At 49.0% G+C, this 17,294-nt stretch overlaps 1 protein-coding gene across 1 annotated transcript in view; it reads left to right on the top strand.

Moving 5' to 3' along the window:
* The window catches only part of NINL (ninein like), a 72,366-nt gene that overhangs the window by 44,598 nt on the left and 10,474 nt on the right, over window positions 1-17,294 (top strand). The window contains exons 12-17 of the mRNA XM_077814266.1: window positions 3,700-3,810; window positions 4,839-4,928; window positions 7,921-8,053; window positions 12,612-12,677; window positions 14,197-14,306; window positions 15,834-16,180. Of these exons, the coding sequence (XP_077670392.1) occupies window positions 3,700-3,810; window positions 4,839-4,928; window positions 7,921-8,053; window positions 12,612-12,677; window positions 14,197-14,306; window positions 15,834-16,180 (857 nt within the window). The remainder of the gene's footprint in view (window positions 1-3,699; window positions 3,811-4,838; window positions 4,929-7,920; window positions 8,054-12,611; window positions 12,678-14,196; window positions 14,307-15,833; window positions 16,181-17,294) is intronic.

The following is a 17,294-nucleotide window of genomic DNA, read 5'->3' as shown; positions in this document are numbered from 1 at the left end:
TTTTATACTGGTGTTGCACTTCGAGCATGCCTAGTAGGGCCGTGGGGGTGTGGTTTCCTCAGCCCACAGTGAGGGGTTAACCCCTGCAGTCCCAGTGCAGGGCATGCATGCCCCTTCACAGTCCCCTATTGCCTGAGATTACATCTTTGAATAGATTCATTTTGGATACTTAACAGGTTTAACAAGCACCTAATGTAACCTATTCCATGGCTGCTTTAGTCTGGGGTTTGTCCAGTCCATCACAAGTCCTTTTTTTTTTAATTTTCAGTGTAATCTCTGCCTCTTTCCCTCCGCTCCCCCCGCATGGCCAACAGATCAGAACCAGGCTGGCCTTTGTGGGCCCAGCTGTTTTACAGAGACAGACCCCGCTGCTGCAAACACTTCGGCTTGTAACTGTGTGCACTTACGTGTGAGTACAGCACCTAAAATGATGGGGCTCTGATTCCTTGACTGGGGCCTCCGGGCGCCACCACACTAGCTGCAGTGAAGTCGTGAGTGTGTGCAGAATCCTGCCCTTAATGATCCTGATGGACGCTCCATCCTTTGAAAGCTATTTGTGCAGAGTGGACGTCATTCTCAAACCTTCCCCCTAGTTCAGCTACAACTCCTTGTGCAGGAGTCACTGGGCGAGACTCTCCGGCCGGTGAAACTAGGGGATCATGACTGTGTCTGCTGGCCTGAAAATCTGTGAATCAAAAAAAAAGTTTGATTTTTTTTTCAAAAAGTCGATGGAAATATTTTTTACATTTTTTTAATATATAAAAAATTGAATTTTAAATGAAAATATTTGTAAAAAAAAATATTTTTCACTAAACAACTCCTCCTCAGACTTCCCACAGAAATCCTGCTCTGAGTTGAAATATGGCCAAGGGAGCCGGCTGAGAACTTTTTCACTGAATAGTTTCCCCTGGGGAAAAAATGCAGTTTTGTCCAAATGAAAATGTTTCAGGGGCATGTCAGTTTTGACAGAAGAAAGTCAAAATGTTTCAGTTTTAGTGTCAGCATTTCATTCGAGAGAAACCAGGTGGGTAAGTTAATCTCTCTTATTGGACCAGCTTCTGTTGGTGAAAGGGACAAGTTAGTCCATGGTTTTTAGAGCCTAGCAGAGTTAAGCATACAGGCTCCCAGGCTTGTCTTTTGAGGGTGTTGTGCAGGTTTCCTTTGAAGATGAGGACTGAGAGGTCAGCTATAAAGTGATCCCGCTGTGAAAAGTGGTGACCCACGGGTGATAGGGTGTTCTTGTCTTTTGTAATTTTTCTGTGCGGATTCATTCGAGGGCGCAGTGATTGTCTAGTGTCACCCACATAGCTGTCAGGGCATTTGATGTACTGGATGAAGTACACCTCACGTTGTGATAGGCATGTGTGGGACCCATCGATCTTGAAAGGTGTATTCTGAGGGGGTGTTGCTCACTGTAGCAATGGCGATATGTCTGCAGGTTTTGTATCTGTTGTTCCAGCAAGGTCTGGTGCTGCTTTGAGTTGGTGTGTCCTGGTCTGTGAGGAGCTTGCTTCTGATGAGGAGCTTGGAGAGGTTCGGGGGGATGGTGTCTGAAGACCAGTGGAGGGTGTTCAGGGAAGATTTCTACAGCCAGACACCCAGATACCACAGAACTTGCTCCAAAGAGAGAGTCCAGGATATGCACTTTCACACACTTAAAACCACCTTCCCTAACCAAGGGTGCCCCACCAGAGAAGTAGATCACATCATGGAACGGGCCGCCCTGGGAGAACAAGTCCAATACAAAATAACGTCCCCACTTCCCGACCACAAACCCTTAGTTGTCACCTGCCACCCTGCACTTGAACCTGTACATGGCATCATCAAACAGTTACAGCTGATATTTGATGGGGAGTACATCCTGAAAGAAATCCCCCACCCGGCCCACAGAAATGTCAGAATTTCCCAGGGAACAGAAATTCCGGCTCCCGACCAGTTCTCGAGGCGAGTGAACTTTCAGGGGGCTAGGTCCTTTGGGGGCTGCTGTGTCAGAAGGGGTGAAGGAAAACTGGGCTTTATAATTAAGGCTATGTTTTAGTCACAGATATTTTTAGTAAAAGTCATGGACAGGTCACAGGCTGTAAACAAAAATTCACGGGCCCGTGACCTGTCCATGACTTTAGATAAAAATACTTGTCCTGAATAAGACATGGGCGGGGGGCGCAGGTGCTCGGGGGAGGGCCGGGGGCAGTCCGGGGGCACCGCGGGTGCTAAGGGAGGTGGCCAGGGACCCCCGCTGGTGCTGGCGGGGGCCGGGGGGATTGGGCCATGGCACGCGGCCCTGGATCCCCGCTGGGGGCAAGGTGGGCCAGGCCATTCAGGAGCTGCAGGGGGGCCATGCCAGTGGGAGCCGAGGAGCCCCCCACCCCAAAGTAAGTGCCCCCCATACTCCCCAACCCCCTGCCCCTAGCCCTAAGCCCCCTCCCACACACCCAAACTGCTGCTTCTGATCCAGGGTCTGCTTGGCTCGGGCAGCCCCTGAGCCAGCACCAACTGCTGCAGAAGTCACGGAAAGTCACAGAATCTGTGACCTCTGGGACGGACTCGCAGCCTTATTTATAATAAGCCTTAATTCTGCCCTGGCTGCCACCGTTCTGCAATTTAGCTCACGACTGTTGCTGATCATGACGTTCCGACTCTCACACACGATGTTCAGCATTCTCATTCCACCCTTCTGCTGGTCATGAATTCAGTGAAGAGACCCGGCTAGATTTAGCAGTAGTCAGGGGCATCATGGGTGGCCTTAGCCTCTCTGTGCCAGCGTCACTCTGGTTTGCTATAGAGACTTGTGCTGCTCTTTCTTAGACCCCGATCCTGCAAGCTGCTGTGCACATGCATGGCCTGTGTTCCACTGAAGTCAGTGGGGCAGGGTCTCCGGTGCAGGGGTCTCCCTGCGTGGGACAGCTTGCAAAATCTGGGCCTAACTTCTTTGTACCCCTTTAACAACATCCTTTTAGCCGCAGAGCCAGTTAAAGTGGTTCAGTGCCCTTGCTTGGGTGCAGTCATACTGAGATAAGCCCCTTACAGCAGGGTCCACATTAGGGGGCTGCACTGCTTTAACTATTTCTGTCTAAACAGAGAATAACTAAAGTGGCACAAAGTCTGTGTGTTGACCAGGCGTCAGCCCGGCATGCAGAATCCATGACTATGGGTTACGGACTCTGCCGAGACCGCCCTCATCGCTGTAGTGTTCTAGCATCCACCAGTCACGCAGTAAGTGACGTAGCAACACACCTGTCACGGGTGGCTCGTTCCCTCCTCCTCTCCCCGGGGGAGAATTGTGTGGGGCCTGCTGGGGCCGGTCCCCGCTGTGGGGAGGAAGGAGAGAATCAGCATGTCCTGTCTGAGGCTACACTGGGAGCTAGGGCTGTGTCTTCCCTCTCACGGAGCTGGCTCAAGCGTAAATAGCCGTGTAGCTGTGATAGCATTGGCAGGAGAGACACAAACCCACCTGAAACTGCTGCCTGGGCCCTGCTGTCGCTATTTACAGGAGCTCGATGGAGTGAGCACACAAGCGGCTATGCCTGGCTCGCAGGGCAGACGTAGCCTAAAACCGCCTTCTCCCTAAATGTGAGCTGCGCTGGAGTAAACTGTGCCGTCATTCAAAGGTGTCCCACAAGGAAGGTGCATGGCGCAGGCATCCTCTAAACATCAGTACAGTGGGCATTAAACAAAGCTCCCTTTCCCCCCTATTTAAAGGAAAACAGGAGGTTACAGAGCGAGGTTACGGCAGTAGTTGAAAAGCTGTTGGAGTCAGAGAAACTGGTGTCGAAGCTGCAGAAGGAGCTGGACTTCATGCTGAAAGACAAGGTAACGTTCACTTCTTCAAACAGCGTTTTCTGGAGCTGCTCCAAAAATGCCTGGTGTTTTATGGGGAAAACGTTTCCTTTTTCCAGAACCCCTCTCACCAAAATGTTCCCTTTTTTGCAATGAAAAACTGAAATTTTTGGCTTTCAAAAATGTTCGTTTGATTTTTTTTTTAATGGAGTTTTCAGAAATGCAAAACTTGCACAGAAATACTTTCTTGTGTCCAAAAACCAGAAAATTTCTACTAAAACGAAACCTTCCGGTTGGAAATTTAATTTTGGTTAGAAAAATAATTTGAGCTCTAACCTTTTCCTCTGTCACTGCGATTGATACAGGAAAGTGGGCAGGGCTTGGAAAATGGACCTGACGCCCGTGAGGCAGTGTGAAAATATCTGTCAAACCACACCCCCTCCCCAGTGGCCTCACTCCCTGCAATTTAATGCTCTACCCTGAGTCATGACCTGTGTTCGTTCTATACTTTCTTCCCTATCTCAGATCATGGTGGATCTTTCCCTTTCATGTCTTCCGTGTCTGTCTCCTCTTTCCTTGCTCGCCTTTCCTCTCTCTCCCCCTGTGTTGTGTGCTCTGCCGCCATCTGTTTTCTGACTTCATTCTTCTCTCATTCCCCGCTCCCCCGACCCAAAATGGCTCACTCTTCTTTTGCCCCACCACCCAGGGCGTAGATTCCAGACCGAGGACTAAACCTAGTAGACAAAGGCTGATACAAAATGTGGACTCCCCAGCGTCCTTTGGAAATGGCCTGGTGACCAGCCGACCCCCCTCTCTGGGCTTCTGCTAGCTGCTCAGCTTTCTTAAAAATCAAGTCACTCTGGGCCTGGTCCAAAGCCCACTGAAGTTCCTGGGAGTCTTTCCGTTGACTTAAAGGACTTTGCAGAAGGCTCTTCTGTAGATGCCTAAATATTGACTTTTAGGAGTTTACCTTTAGGCCTTGTAGCACTGTCAGAGGGGTGTTAATTCCTCCTTTTCCTGTGTGTAATGCATTTCTGGGGCTCTCTCTCTCCGTGTTGTAGCTGGGCGTGGTGGATCCACACAGCACAGAGCTGCTCCTTCAGGAAGAACGTTTTGCAGCGATCATAAAAGAATATGAGCTGCAGAGTCGGGTATGTACGGGCAGCGCCGTTCAAGAAAGCTGTTGTGATGACAGTGTGCTCCTTCCCTCGTCCGGTGAAATGCCCCATGCGCTCCACGTCCCTGGTAGGGGCGGGGGTTGTGGCGGAGCCGTCCTGGTTCGGAGGTGGTGGAATTGACATGCAGGCTCTGCCCCGTCTTGGCAGAACCCCGCCGGGGAATATTTTGCGGGGCTTCCACACTAGCCCAGCTGGGCGACTCGCACGTCATGGCAGTTCAACACAAGGGTCTTTCAGCCCTCGCTGTTCTGGGTGCATCTTGGAGTGCTTGGGATCATCACCCCCACCCCAAATTTTAAATCCTCTCCTTTCCCAGGCTCCCCTGCTCAATCTGCAGTTTCTGTACCCTAGTTCAGTTCTGCAGCTACGTGGGGGCGGGGGGGAATGTTTTCAAAAGTGCCTAAACGCCATTTCCAGCATAGACGTTGGCATGTAGAAGCCTGCGTCTCACTGAAAGTCAGTGGCACTCAGGCGCTGACCTCACTGAAAACTTCCCCCATGATCTCAGTCACATCCTGGTCACTGCAGGGTGCAAATGAGTCCTGGAGCACATTCAGTTCGCCTGTGCAAAGGGGGAGGCCCTGCATAGCCCTGAGAGATGAGCACTGAGGCTTAGAATAGCATCTGGCCTCCCACATGGTAGCATGTTCTGTAGTCTGCAGAACCCTGGACCAACCCCGAAATTTTATTTGATCCCATTGTAGGTTAAAGCTGATAAAACACAAATGGAGCAAAAACTTGAGGATAGGTTTTTATAAAACGCCCCCAGTGTCACTAATGATTTCCCGAGAAGGGCTGGCGTGCCCTAAAGATCCCTCAGGGTAGCTGCAAGTTCATCAGAAACCACGGTGATGGGCATGATAGACAAACCTAGGTGCCTGGTTAAATTGATCCCTGGGAGCACAGGTGTTCTGAGGGGTGGGTCTTTTATTTTTCAGGAAACATAACTTTGTTCGAAGCCTTTTTTTAAAAAAGAAAGAAGAATCTATTGAGAAGTATCCGCTGTGTATGCCAGAATTTCATTCCTTTCTTTGTTGACTGGGTGTCTTAAGGGGCTTGCTTTAGCAAGGCAGTGTGTTCTCGTGGATAGAGCACTGGGCTGGTACTCAGACCTGAGTTCAGTTCCCAGCTGTGCCATTGGCCTGCTGGGTGACCTTGGGCAAGTCACTTTGCCTCCCTGTGCCTTGGTTTCCCCATATGAGGACCATGCTCCTGAACTCCTTCGTGAAGAATGTGCTATGGGAGTTACTGGTGAAAAGTGGTAGATAGGAGCTAGGTACTATTATTGTATTCGATTGAGAGTTTATTTCTCACCCTCCTTAGGTCTGGAATGAGCCCTTGCTCAAAGCCCTTTGTGTGGGGCAGTCCCCTAGAGGAGCCGTAGAGAGTCACGATTCCTTCCCTGGCACCCCTTCGCTCCCCAGGGAGTGACTTCCTGCAGCTCTCTCCTCCATGCTGTTTAATTCCCCTGCCTTGTGGGGACCACCCACTGGGACAGCAGAATGCTGTGCCACCCCTTATTCTGGGCTGGGTCTTGGGGCCACCATCTAGCCCTGTTTGTAAACTGAGCAGTAGCTGTAGAAATCGAGAGGGGCTGTTCTTATAGACCATCAAATGATGTCACTTCCCTACGGCCAGTGCAACTGTTACTGTTCCGTGTAGCTGTTGTTAGAAGGTATATTATCAACTCACCTCTTCCTGTTTTTCTTTCCCCAAATCTCACAAAACCCCAACTCCCCCCAATTCGTTGCTAGAGGGTGAAGGTGAGCACTCCTACCTTGCGCATGCATGATTCAGACATTCTTGTTGTGACTTTCACATCCTGCATGGTCTCTTGGCACAGTCTGAAATCTTGGGTGTTTACAAGGATCATTCTCTCAAATGCTTGAGATTATGTTGTTAATTGACTCGTGTATTTTGTATATCGTGACTCACTTAGTCTTTGTAATTGGTTTTCTCTGTGTGTGCTTTGAACATGCCAGATGTCTGCACTTCATGTACACTTGTCACCAGTTTTCCTGTTCCAAAATGCTAACTGTGTAGATTGCAGTGTTGTTGTAGCCGTGTTGGCCCCAGAATATTAGAGAGACAAGGTGTGGGAGGTAATATCTTGTATTGGACCAACTTCTGTTGGTCAGAGAGACAAGCTTTCCAGCTTTCACAGAGCTCTTCTTCAGTAGATTGTTGTCTAAACAACCTTGGTGATACCACCTAGTACAAGGTGCAAGTCAGCAAAAGCACTTTTATGCATCCGATGAAGTGAGCTGTAGCTCGCAAAAGCTTATGCTCAAATAAATTGGTTAGTCTCTAAGGTGCCACAAGTCCTCCTTTTCTTTTTGCGAATACAGACTAACACGGCTGCTACTCTGAAAAAAGCACTTAGCACATACTTAGTTTTGAGCAGGTGCTTACACCCATCCCTACTGAGCGAAGCATTTACACATGGGCTTAAGTCCCATTGAAGTTACAACAGAAGGCAAGTGTGTGCTTAATTTGTTCTCAGTGTGACTTCCGTGAACTGCAACAGGAGAGAGGCTCTGTCTTCTCTGCAGAGTTAGCTCAAGCTAAGTTACTCCTCTAGAGTTGTCCTAGTTCTGGCGAGAGCCAGCCACCATGTGAAATAACACCCACTGGTTCAGCACTTGCTGGTGTGAACTTGGAACAGGGTTCAAGAATCCTGCATCTGGATTGGCTATCACCTGCCTGATTGACAGATGAGGGGGGTTGCCCATTGGTCCATACTGGTGTCGCTATATTACAGTGATCGATTAATGATATGACGTACGCGTATGTCCACGCGCCTCTTGTCCCAGGCTGGCTGACCCAGGGCCTGACTGCGGGAGGGAGGAGCACCCACCGTTTCCACACACCCCCGCCCCGGGAGCTGTGGGCACTTGGCACTTCTGAGGTAGTGCTGTGGCTGGTCTGTGTCGGGTTTAAATGAGATCTGCTGTGTGCCCTGCAGGAGTTACGGGATAAAAACGATGAGCTGCAGACGGAGCTAGAAAGGCTGCATTCCCACCTGCAAGAAAGCCAGTACCGCAGGGCCTGGCGGAAAATGAAGGAGACTAAGCCGGGAGGAAGGCTGCTACCTGCTGGTAACGTTACTGAATTGCAGGGAGGGGGAGACGCTATCCTATGGAAACTCCGTTCGTACAGCAAAAGGTCCATGAAAATTCGAGTTACGCTGAAATTGCCCCATAGTTCAGCACGTTACACTTGGATCTTGCAGCCCATGTGGCATATAAAATCACTCTGTTCCCTGGCCCTATGGCTGAGTATCAGATAAGCTACAGCAATCCCACTAGAACTAGCTGAGGTCAGGGTGGAGATTGGGATTTACAAAGCTGACCGGGAAACGCCATTGAAACAACCAGGAGTTGTGTGGCTAAATCCCTCTGTTGGCTTTGAAAACCGCAGCTGTACACCGTTTCTCTGACTGTCAGAGCATGAGCCAGGCCACTTCCACAAGCACTTTGCACAGAGAGCTGCAGGTTCGGATGATGCTGTGCTGGAGGATCAGGAACATAGCTAATGAAAGTTTGCTTACAGGGGGTGTAATACTTCAAGGTATGTCTGTACTGCAATCACAGGGTAGGACTGCGGCGCTCAAGTAGACATACCCGAGGGAAATAGACTAAAGCTAGTTCGGATCCGGGAGCAGAAGGCAGCATGGACTAATGGCCTGAGTAATTACCCATGGATCCAGGCAGCTTGCTACGGCTTCACTGCTCTGGTAGCACCACTAGCTGAACCGATGCTAGCTCAGGGATGTCTGTGCAAGCTGCAGTCACCCCCTGTGCTGGCCACATAGACGCAGCCTCTGGCTGCGACGCAGTGGGAGATGGACTGTTCCAGGTAGCATTGTACACTTGGTTTTTTGTTGTGCAGCGAGTCTGGCAGATTGGATTAAAATTCCTTCAAAAGTTTGTTTTTAAAAATAAGCCCTTTTCTAAATGACATGGTGCATTTCACTGTCTCCTTTCCTGCCCCCTCTCCCACCACACCAAAGTTACTCAAAGGCGTTAGACCACGTGGTGAATGGGGGAATCCTGCCAGCTAGCGCTGGACGCGTGGAGTGACTCCCTAAGTGTTTGGCTAGCCTGGCCTCGAGCACCTTTGGTGAGTTAGTTCATGGTCTGATGGACCTCGCTGCCAGGAGAGTCTCTCTCGTCCAGAGGGGCTGGTGCTGGGCGGGGGCTGCTACACCACCTGGCTGGAAGTGGTTTCCATCACATGCAGGGTTTACAGTTTGGTTCAGTGGCTCTCAGCACCCCCACTATACACATTGCTCCAGCACCCCTGCTCTCGTCTTTAATCCCCGTGCGTTTCAGGGTTGGGGGGCTTCAGCTAAGCCCTGTATTTACTTGAGTGAAAACAGATCAGATGCCGTTAATCTTAGTTTGTTTCTAAGGTTAAGAGCTGCCAAATCTGGGGTGGGTGGGGAATGCGGAGTCTAATCTCCATGGCAACGCTCAGCACAGAGCAGACGCTGATAGCAGAGTGTTAGAAACTCCTAACCGCAGTCTCCGTTCTGAGGTCAGACCCATTCTGTGGAGAATGACGAATTCCAAATATGGTCCATGGGCTAGGCTACGAGGCTGGGCCATGGTAGGTCTCCCATGTCATTGGGAGCTCTGGACTGAGAGCCAGCGGCACGTGAGGCCCTTATGGAGTACCTGGAGCTTTCTGTCGCGGATGACTTGGTCGGTACCTGATTGTCAGCTAAGCTACAGCGTTCCCACTAGAACTGAGGTCAGGGGAGATAGATCCTCACTTCAGGCTGTGCCTGTTTCTGCCCCTTGAGTCTCTTCTTCCCTTCTGCATGTCGGTCCTTCTTCCTGTCTGTGTGTCTCCACGTTTTTTCCTTGGTATTTCCTTCCATGCAGCAAGTCCCCATTTCCACTCCCACCCAATCTCCTTGTGACATTACCCAGAGTGCAATCTGAATAGCTGTGTCCCCTCAGTTCTCCAACCTGGGGTGCCTTGTACACTGCTTTGCTGTGAGAGCAGCCACTCCTGGCCCGCTCACACCCAGCCTCCAGCATGTAAGTCACTCCCAACCGAATTACATCAAAGCTCCGGCCAGCCACTCATGAATTATGTTACAGGGCAACACCAGCAAACTCCCAGTTTCAGACTTTCCCCCAGAAATGTGCGTCTCGTACTGCCCAGCTCTCTACTGGACAATACAAGATCATGGAAAGTCCGTCATTTTATTAATAGAAAATTATATGCACCAGCCATGTTACCTCAAATGGCGTGTCCCAAACACTTCAGTCCAAACACACGGGTCTAGGTAAAACAATAAAACAAGCTTAACAACTACAGAAGATAGATTTTAAGTGATTACATGTAATGAGGCATAACGGTCAGAATTGATTACAAAGAAATAAAAGGTAAAACACAAACTAACACCTAACTTAACCCGCTAAGTGATTTCAAGGCAAAAGTCTCTTTCACTACATGTTCTAGCAGTCTGACTGACTGAATTCCTTTCTGCCAGGATCATAGAATCATAGAATATCAGGGTTGGAAGGGACCTCAGGAGGTCATCTAGTCCAACCCCCTGCTCAAAAGCAGGACCAATCCCCAATTAAATCATCCCAGCCAGGGCTTTGTCAAGCCTGACCTTAAAAACTTCTAAGGAAGGAGATTCCACCACCTCCCTAGGCAACGCATTCCAGTGTTTCACCACCCTCCTAGTGAAAAAGTTTTTCCTAATATCCAACCTGAACCTCCCCCATTGCAACTTGAGACCATTACTCCTTGTCCTGTCCTCTTCCACCACTGAGAATAGTCTAGAACCATCCTCTCTGGAACCACCTCTCAGGTAGTTGAAAGCAGCTATCAAATCCCCCCTCATTCTTCTCTTCTGCAGACTAAACAATCCCAGTTCCCTCTGCCTCTCCTCATAAGTCATGTGTTCCAGACCCCTAATCATTTTTGTTGCCCTTCGCTGGACTCTTTCCAATTTATCCACATCCTTCTTGTAGTGTGGGGCCCAAAACTGGACACAGTACTCCAGATGAGGCCTCACCAATGTCGAATAGAGGGGGACGATCACGTCCCTCGATCTGCTCGCTATGCCCCTACTTATACATCCCAAAATGCCATTGGCCTTCTTGGCAACAAGGGCACACTGCTGACTCATATCCAGCTTCTCGTCCACTGTCACCCCTAGGTCCTTTTCCGCAGAACTGCTGCCTAGCCATTCGGTCCCTAGTCTGTAGCTGTGCATTGGGTTCTTCCATCCTAAGTGCAGGACCCTGCACTTAACTTTATTGAACCTCATCAGATTTCTTTTGGCCCAATCCTCCAATTTGTCTAGGTCCCTCTGTATCCTATCCCTGCCCTCCAGTGTATCTACCACTCCTCCCAGTTTAGTATCATCCACAGATTTGCTGAGAGTGCAATCCACACCATCCTCCAGATCATTTATGAAGATATTGAACAAAACCGGCCCCAGGACCGACCTCTGGGGCACTCCACTTGACACCGGCTGCCAACTAGACATGGAGCCATTGATCACTACCCGTTGAGCCCGACAATCTAGCCAACTTTCTACCCACCTTATAGTGCATTCATCCAGCCCATACTTCTTTAACTTGCTGACAAAATACTGTGGGAGACCGTGTCAAAAGCTTTGCTAAAGTCAAGAAACAATACATCCACTGCTTTTCCTTCATCCACAGAACCAGTAATCTCATCATATCCCTCCCCCAGTCCAGTGCTGCTTCCTTTGTCCTTCAAGTGCTGTTGATGCCGTGCGTAGAGATGAAGGGAGAGGTGATTTGAGGTGTCTGTTCCCCATTCTTTATACTTTTTCCTCTTCTTTGAGAATCATCTGCAGCTGGAGTTCAGGAGTCAGAAAGTCTGTGAGGACGGGAACCTCCAGCTGTTTCTTTGCCAAGATGTAAATTTCTCACTCACACCCTTTTTCCTGCCAAAGCATGGCCACTTAACCAGATGATGATCCATTTGATTTCATTGACACCTGGCTAAGGCATCAGTTTGCCTTTTGTCTCTGATTTGTGGTTTGTGGCTGCTTCCCCAGGTTTGGAATACATCTTAATAACATCAGACAGTAGAATCTTACAACTTTGCATACAATGTTGCCACACATATTTGACCAGGACAACTGTGATCAGCAAATCATGAGTTTTCAAATGATACCTTACAAGGCATAGTTTGAACAAAATTTATCATAGTCTTGAAAAAGGGGTGAACATAGAGTACATCCTGTCACATCCATCCACTAAAACAATGAGCAATTAAATAGTTAACGATATTTTAAATCCATTAGATGGCCGTTAGAACTGACACCCTGGTGAAATTTAATAGGGAGCTGAGGAAGTCACACCTTGTGGCCATGGTTTCAGGCTGCGTGCAGACTCAGGTAGATGGCGCTGCCTTGGTTGTATCTGGGGTGTTTTTTCGGCAACCAAGCAGACTGGAGACTCTTTGTTAATGACAGCTAGGATTCCCCATGATCTGAATGCACCAAGGGGGCCATGTAAATCTATCAAGTGAGTTGGATGTTGGACTCCTCGGCTCTAGATGCATGTAGAGCCACCATTTGTATGTCTTCCTTTTGTTACGCTGAGTCAACAGAGACGGTTAATAACTCTGTCCTTTCTTCCCCTTGCTTTTAAGACGAGACCCAGAGAGGAGATCAGTCCCTTTTGGTGAGCCAGCGGCTATCTGCTGCAGGCAAAACCGGTAAGGAGCAGCTGTATGTGGGCGGTGATCGTGGCTGGTGTTTACATGGAGAGTATATTAAACTGGTGCCACATTTCTGCATCTACGTGCTTCAAATGGAACTCTCTCCTTAAATAATGTCTGCAGCGTTCCCAAGGAAACCAGCACTCTCTGAGCTTGGGAGTGGCTTGGGAGTGGTTGTTTTTTCTGGAGCCCATTGCCTTGGGCTCAGTCTCGCTTCTTCTTGGAAAAGAGACGGGGTGAGGGGGGTGGATTTGGGAGGATGTACAAGCTGCCATTCATGGTGCTAACTCCCCATATGTCTGGCTGCTGACTAATGGTTTGACAGCATCCCCTGCAACCTCCGTGGCCTTTGGCTGCTGCTTTTGTGGCGTAGCTGGGCAGTTCTTCGGAGACTGCTCCTGCTGGAGGTTCCCCTGATCTAGAGCTGTCGGGGCACTCCACTGTCCTCTCCCGTGCAGGTAGGTGGATCCTGCTTGTCAGATTGTACTGTAGCAGCAGGACTGTCCCTAAAACCTCTAGTTCTTCGTCCACCAGTGATGCTGCATTAGGTGGATCCCTTCTCTTGTAGCAGGGGAGCTGTGGCAGCCCCTGGGGGGACAGGAAGTAGAGAAAAGGAGGACTTGTGGCACCTTAGAGACTAACCAATTTATTTGAGCATAAGCTTTCGTGAGCTACAGCTCACTTCATCGGATGCTGTAGCTCACAAAAGCTCATGCTCAAATAAATTGGTTAGTCTCTAAGGTGCCACAAGTACTCCTTTTCTTTTTGCAAATACAGACTAACATGACTGTTACTCTGAAGGAAGTAGAGAGTTTGTACTTGGGCTGCGAAGCGGGTCTCTCCAAAGCTGCCTCCATCACCAGCTCCTCCATCACACCCAGGACAAGCTGTGGATCTAGTTGTTTGTTCTTCGGGGGAGCTGTGGGCTGTCAGGTGTTTTGAGCACACCATGTGAGTGAGGATTCTGCTTTGTTGAGCACCCACTTACTCACCACTTTGAAGTTAACTCTCAATTTCCTACGCATTTGTAGCTAACCTAGTTACACTGATTTTCATGAGGGAACTGCCCGCCGTTCATTATCACAGGGATAGATAAACTGAAGACAATGTAGATAATACTAGTTCCCTGCAGCGTCTCACATCTTTGATCTGAAGGTTAACTGAACAGAGTGGCATACGTAATGTAAGGCAATTCAGACATGAAAAGGATTTAGCATCTACAAGCTAATTTGGTTACATTGGTAAACATCTAACAGGACTCAGGTACACAGACAAACACATTTAGCATCTACCCTTGATTTCTGTTACAACAAAGGAATGGGTTAGTGATGCTGGTCAGTAAATCTTTTTGATATTCACACACAAGTGAAGTGTGCTGCTTACAACTGCAATGCCTCTTGTCAAGCTGTTATGGGTCAGATGCAGGTTGGCTGGTTTGCCAGTGTAATCATGGGGTGCAGAGCGATCTTCAGTTCTGCACTCGTGGGACCGTTTCAAAAAGCTGTTTTCTTTTCAGGCGTCCTTTTTGTAGAAGCAGGTGCCAGTCCAGTGAGTATAGAAACCGAGCTCATGACAGAGCAGCTGAAAGAGCAACTTCAGGACCTGAAAATACAACTGGAAACCAAGGTGATGGGGGGAGAGGGGCCCTGGGGAACTTACAGATGCTGGGGCAGAGCAGTGTGGCTATTTCCTGTCTGCATTCGGGTGACCCAGTGCTCTTCAAGGAAAGGAACTGGAGTCAGCTGGGGCTTGGTTCTACTTTGCACCACAGCTGTTCTAGAGGGAACGGCGCTCCTGATTCATGTGTGGTTCAGGTGGGGGAACTGGGGGGGACAGAGTTATAGGAAGGTGGGGCTGGAGAGATCTGTGCTTTTCCCCTCAGATCCGGGCCATGGATGGTTCTCTAGGGGGCGCTGACTCTGTTTGCGGAGGTGCCAGGGAGAAGTCTGCGTGCCTTCCCGCACCCATCCCAGGGGTGCACAGGACGTCTTGGCAGGCAGCAGGAGTTGAAGCCACAGTTGGCTGTGTGGCTTAGGAAAGACTTGTAAAGGGTTTTGTTCATTTGCAAGGGCACGTCCTATTGCACCAGCCAGCCCAGAGGAAACGCCTGCAGATTGGACACGCTTTATCCAAGAGACAATAACAAACACAGCTCCTTGTTGTTTCTTTCCTCTGGGATTTAAGAGGGATTCCAGGCGTGGTTCTTGCGCTCTGCGAGGATTCTAGATTCTCTGCCCTGTGTCACACCCCTAGTCCTGCTAGCAGTAAAAGAGGGATTGGTTCACATGCGTTGGAAGGAGAAGTAGCAAAAGAATTCTGTGAACCCCTCCGTGCTTGCCTGAGTCACGGCTCCAATTCGCAGCTATTCAGACTCTATTGGACTCATTTTCATTGTTTCCAATGGGATCGTTGCCTTGTGGGCTCCTGATGGGGTTGTTGAGCTGCTGAAGAAGACACACACATGCCATAGTGCTGTCCTAATCTTGGGGAGTCCCGGCGGTAAATAGGAACAAGATTTTTCAAAACAATTTAGGGAGCCTTGGATGCTATTGATGCTAATGGGAGCTGTGAGTCCAAATCCCTTGGACAGCATTGTAAATCTCAGCCTTGGTGTCTTGTCTCAGATCAGGTGTATGTCACTGACCTCAGTGGGCTTTGGGCCCATAGTGAGCAATACGGAAGGTCGTGGTTGGCTTCTGTGTGGATGTTCATGGGGCGGAAGGCGCTCGGTTCCTCCTCACTCCACGGAGCGGCAGGCACATGCGTCCCTGGTTGTGAAGATGTCAGAATTATTCAAAAAGCAAGAATACAGCATAGGATTGCTCTGCTTTTGTTGTAACCCCTGAAAATGTTTAACTGAAATAATAAATCCTATTGCCTTACATCGTCCACTGGCTTTAATAGAAACACTGCAGGGTTCCTCCAGGAGAGATTTTAAAATCAGAAGAGACCATTGTGGATCATTTAATCTGACCTCCTTGGTATCACTGGCAATTGCATTAGAATGTTTTAACCTAGGTTAAAGGAGGCCAGAGATCTTTGCAAACACTTTCTGTTCAAGCTAGGATGCTATAAATGTATGATTCCTAGCGGAGTGCAGAAAAGTGTATTCAGGAGTGCCTCGCTAACACAGAACTATTTTTCCTCTTGCAGGTAAATTACTATGAGAGGGAAATTGAGTTAATGAAAAGGAACTTTGAGAAGGAAAGGAAGGACATTGAGCAAGGCTTTAAGATGGAGATCAGCGAATTAGAAGAGCAGAAAGGTGACCTGGAAGAGCTCAAAATGAAATACCAGGAGGTAATTGATGGCTTGAAAGACCAGCTCCAGAAATCCACTCCAAGTCAGGAGCTTGAGAAGAGGTTTGAGAAGGAGAGGTCAGAAATGGAACAATACTATGCCAAAGAGATTTGCAACCTGGGACAGCGGCTGGCTCAGGAAAGAGACAAGCTGGAAGAAGAAATGAAGATGCAGCACAAGAACGAGCTACAGTTAATGAGGTCTGACACCCTTTTCTTTCCGGAGCGTGAGTGCATAATCATACAAGAGATTGGGAATGGATCCTAACTCAGTTCTGCTCGCCTCTATTCAAGCTCTTGTAATAGAGCAGGCTTATGGGATTGCAAGAGATGGGGTATTATGCATTTGGCTCTGAGAGGTTTCCTTATTTTGCAAGCAAGTCAGGACAGTGTAGCAGTCTGTGGATCTAGTTTAAAGCAAGAAGACTGTGCTCACCTTGTGTGAGCATTTCAATGTCTAGGCTCTCTGCAGGTTTCCCTAACACTGATGGGTCTCCCCGATGAACGCAGAATGTCTAGTATGTCCAGACGAGGGGGGGCCTTAACGAGTTCAGCTCTCACCAGCATCTTAATTCTTGCTGCTCCAGCAAACCGGCGTGCCCTTAGACTGATCCACAGGCAGCGAAAGTGGGTTTCGTTTCTCTTAATTGGCCAACCAAGGAATTAAGCGGCGTGTAGAAGAGGAAAGTAAGGGCTTTGTTCCACATTTTGGTCTCCTCCCTGCCCCCAACCGGGCAGCTCTTCGTTAGCTGTCGATTTGTTTTGCACAATAGCTTATTCTTTGCAAGTGTGCGGGGGTGTGGGGGGGAGGGAGAGGGGGAGATTCTCATGCTTCGTAAATGGAATCAGTTATGAAAAATCCAGTAGCCATTGTCTGCCCCTCTGCTGGTTCATCTCCTCTCCCATCACTCTCCACCTCTGCCCCTGGGCTTTGCTCAAACCTCTTGCTCTGTTGGTCCCTTTGTCTTCCCACATTCTGTACTGTTCCTTGTCTGGGATAGACTCCAGGCTCAGGAGTGGGGCGTGTGTAGGATTTGGTGTAAAAGAACACTCCAACAAAGACTGAATTGGGCAACTGGCAATGAAGCCTGGTCTGGGATTAAAGAGTGAGTGGCACCTACTCCCATGCCTTGCTTGGGTGAGCATAGGTAGGTCGCTCCCCAAATGGCCACTGCTTAATATTTGCATTATAATAAAGTAGGCTTGGTAAGCCGGTCAATTGACTAGTCAAATAATATCAATTGACCACCTACTATTTGAGCCCGGTCAAGTATTCCAGCAAGAATGCCTGGAGGTGGGTAGCGGCCTTCCTTTC

Source organism: Eretmochelys imbricata, chromosome 3, assembly GCF_965152235.1.
Source record: "Eretmochelys imbricata isolate rEreImb1 chromosome 3, rEreImb1.hap1, whole genome shotgun sequence".
NCBI lineage: Eukaryota > Metazoa > Chordata > Testudines > Cheloniidae > Eretmochelys > Eretmochelys imbricata.
The sequence above is the reverse complement of the archived record's forward strand: the minus strand, read 5'-3'. Positions and strand labels throughout refer to the sequence as shown.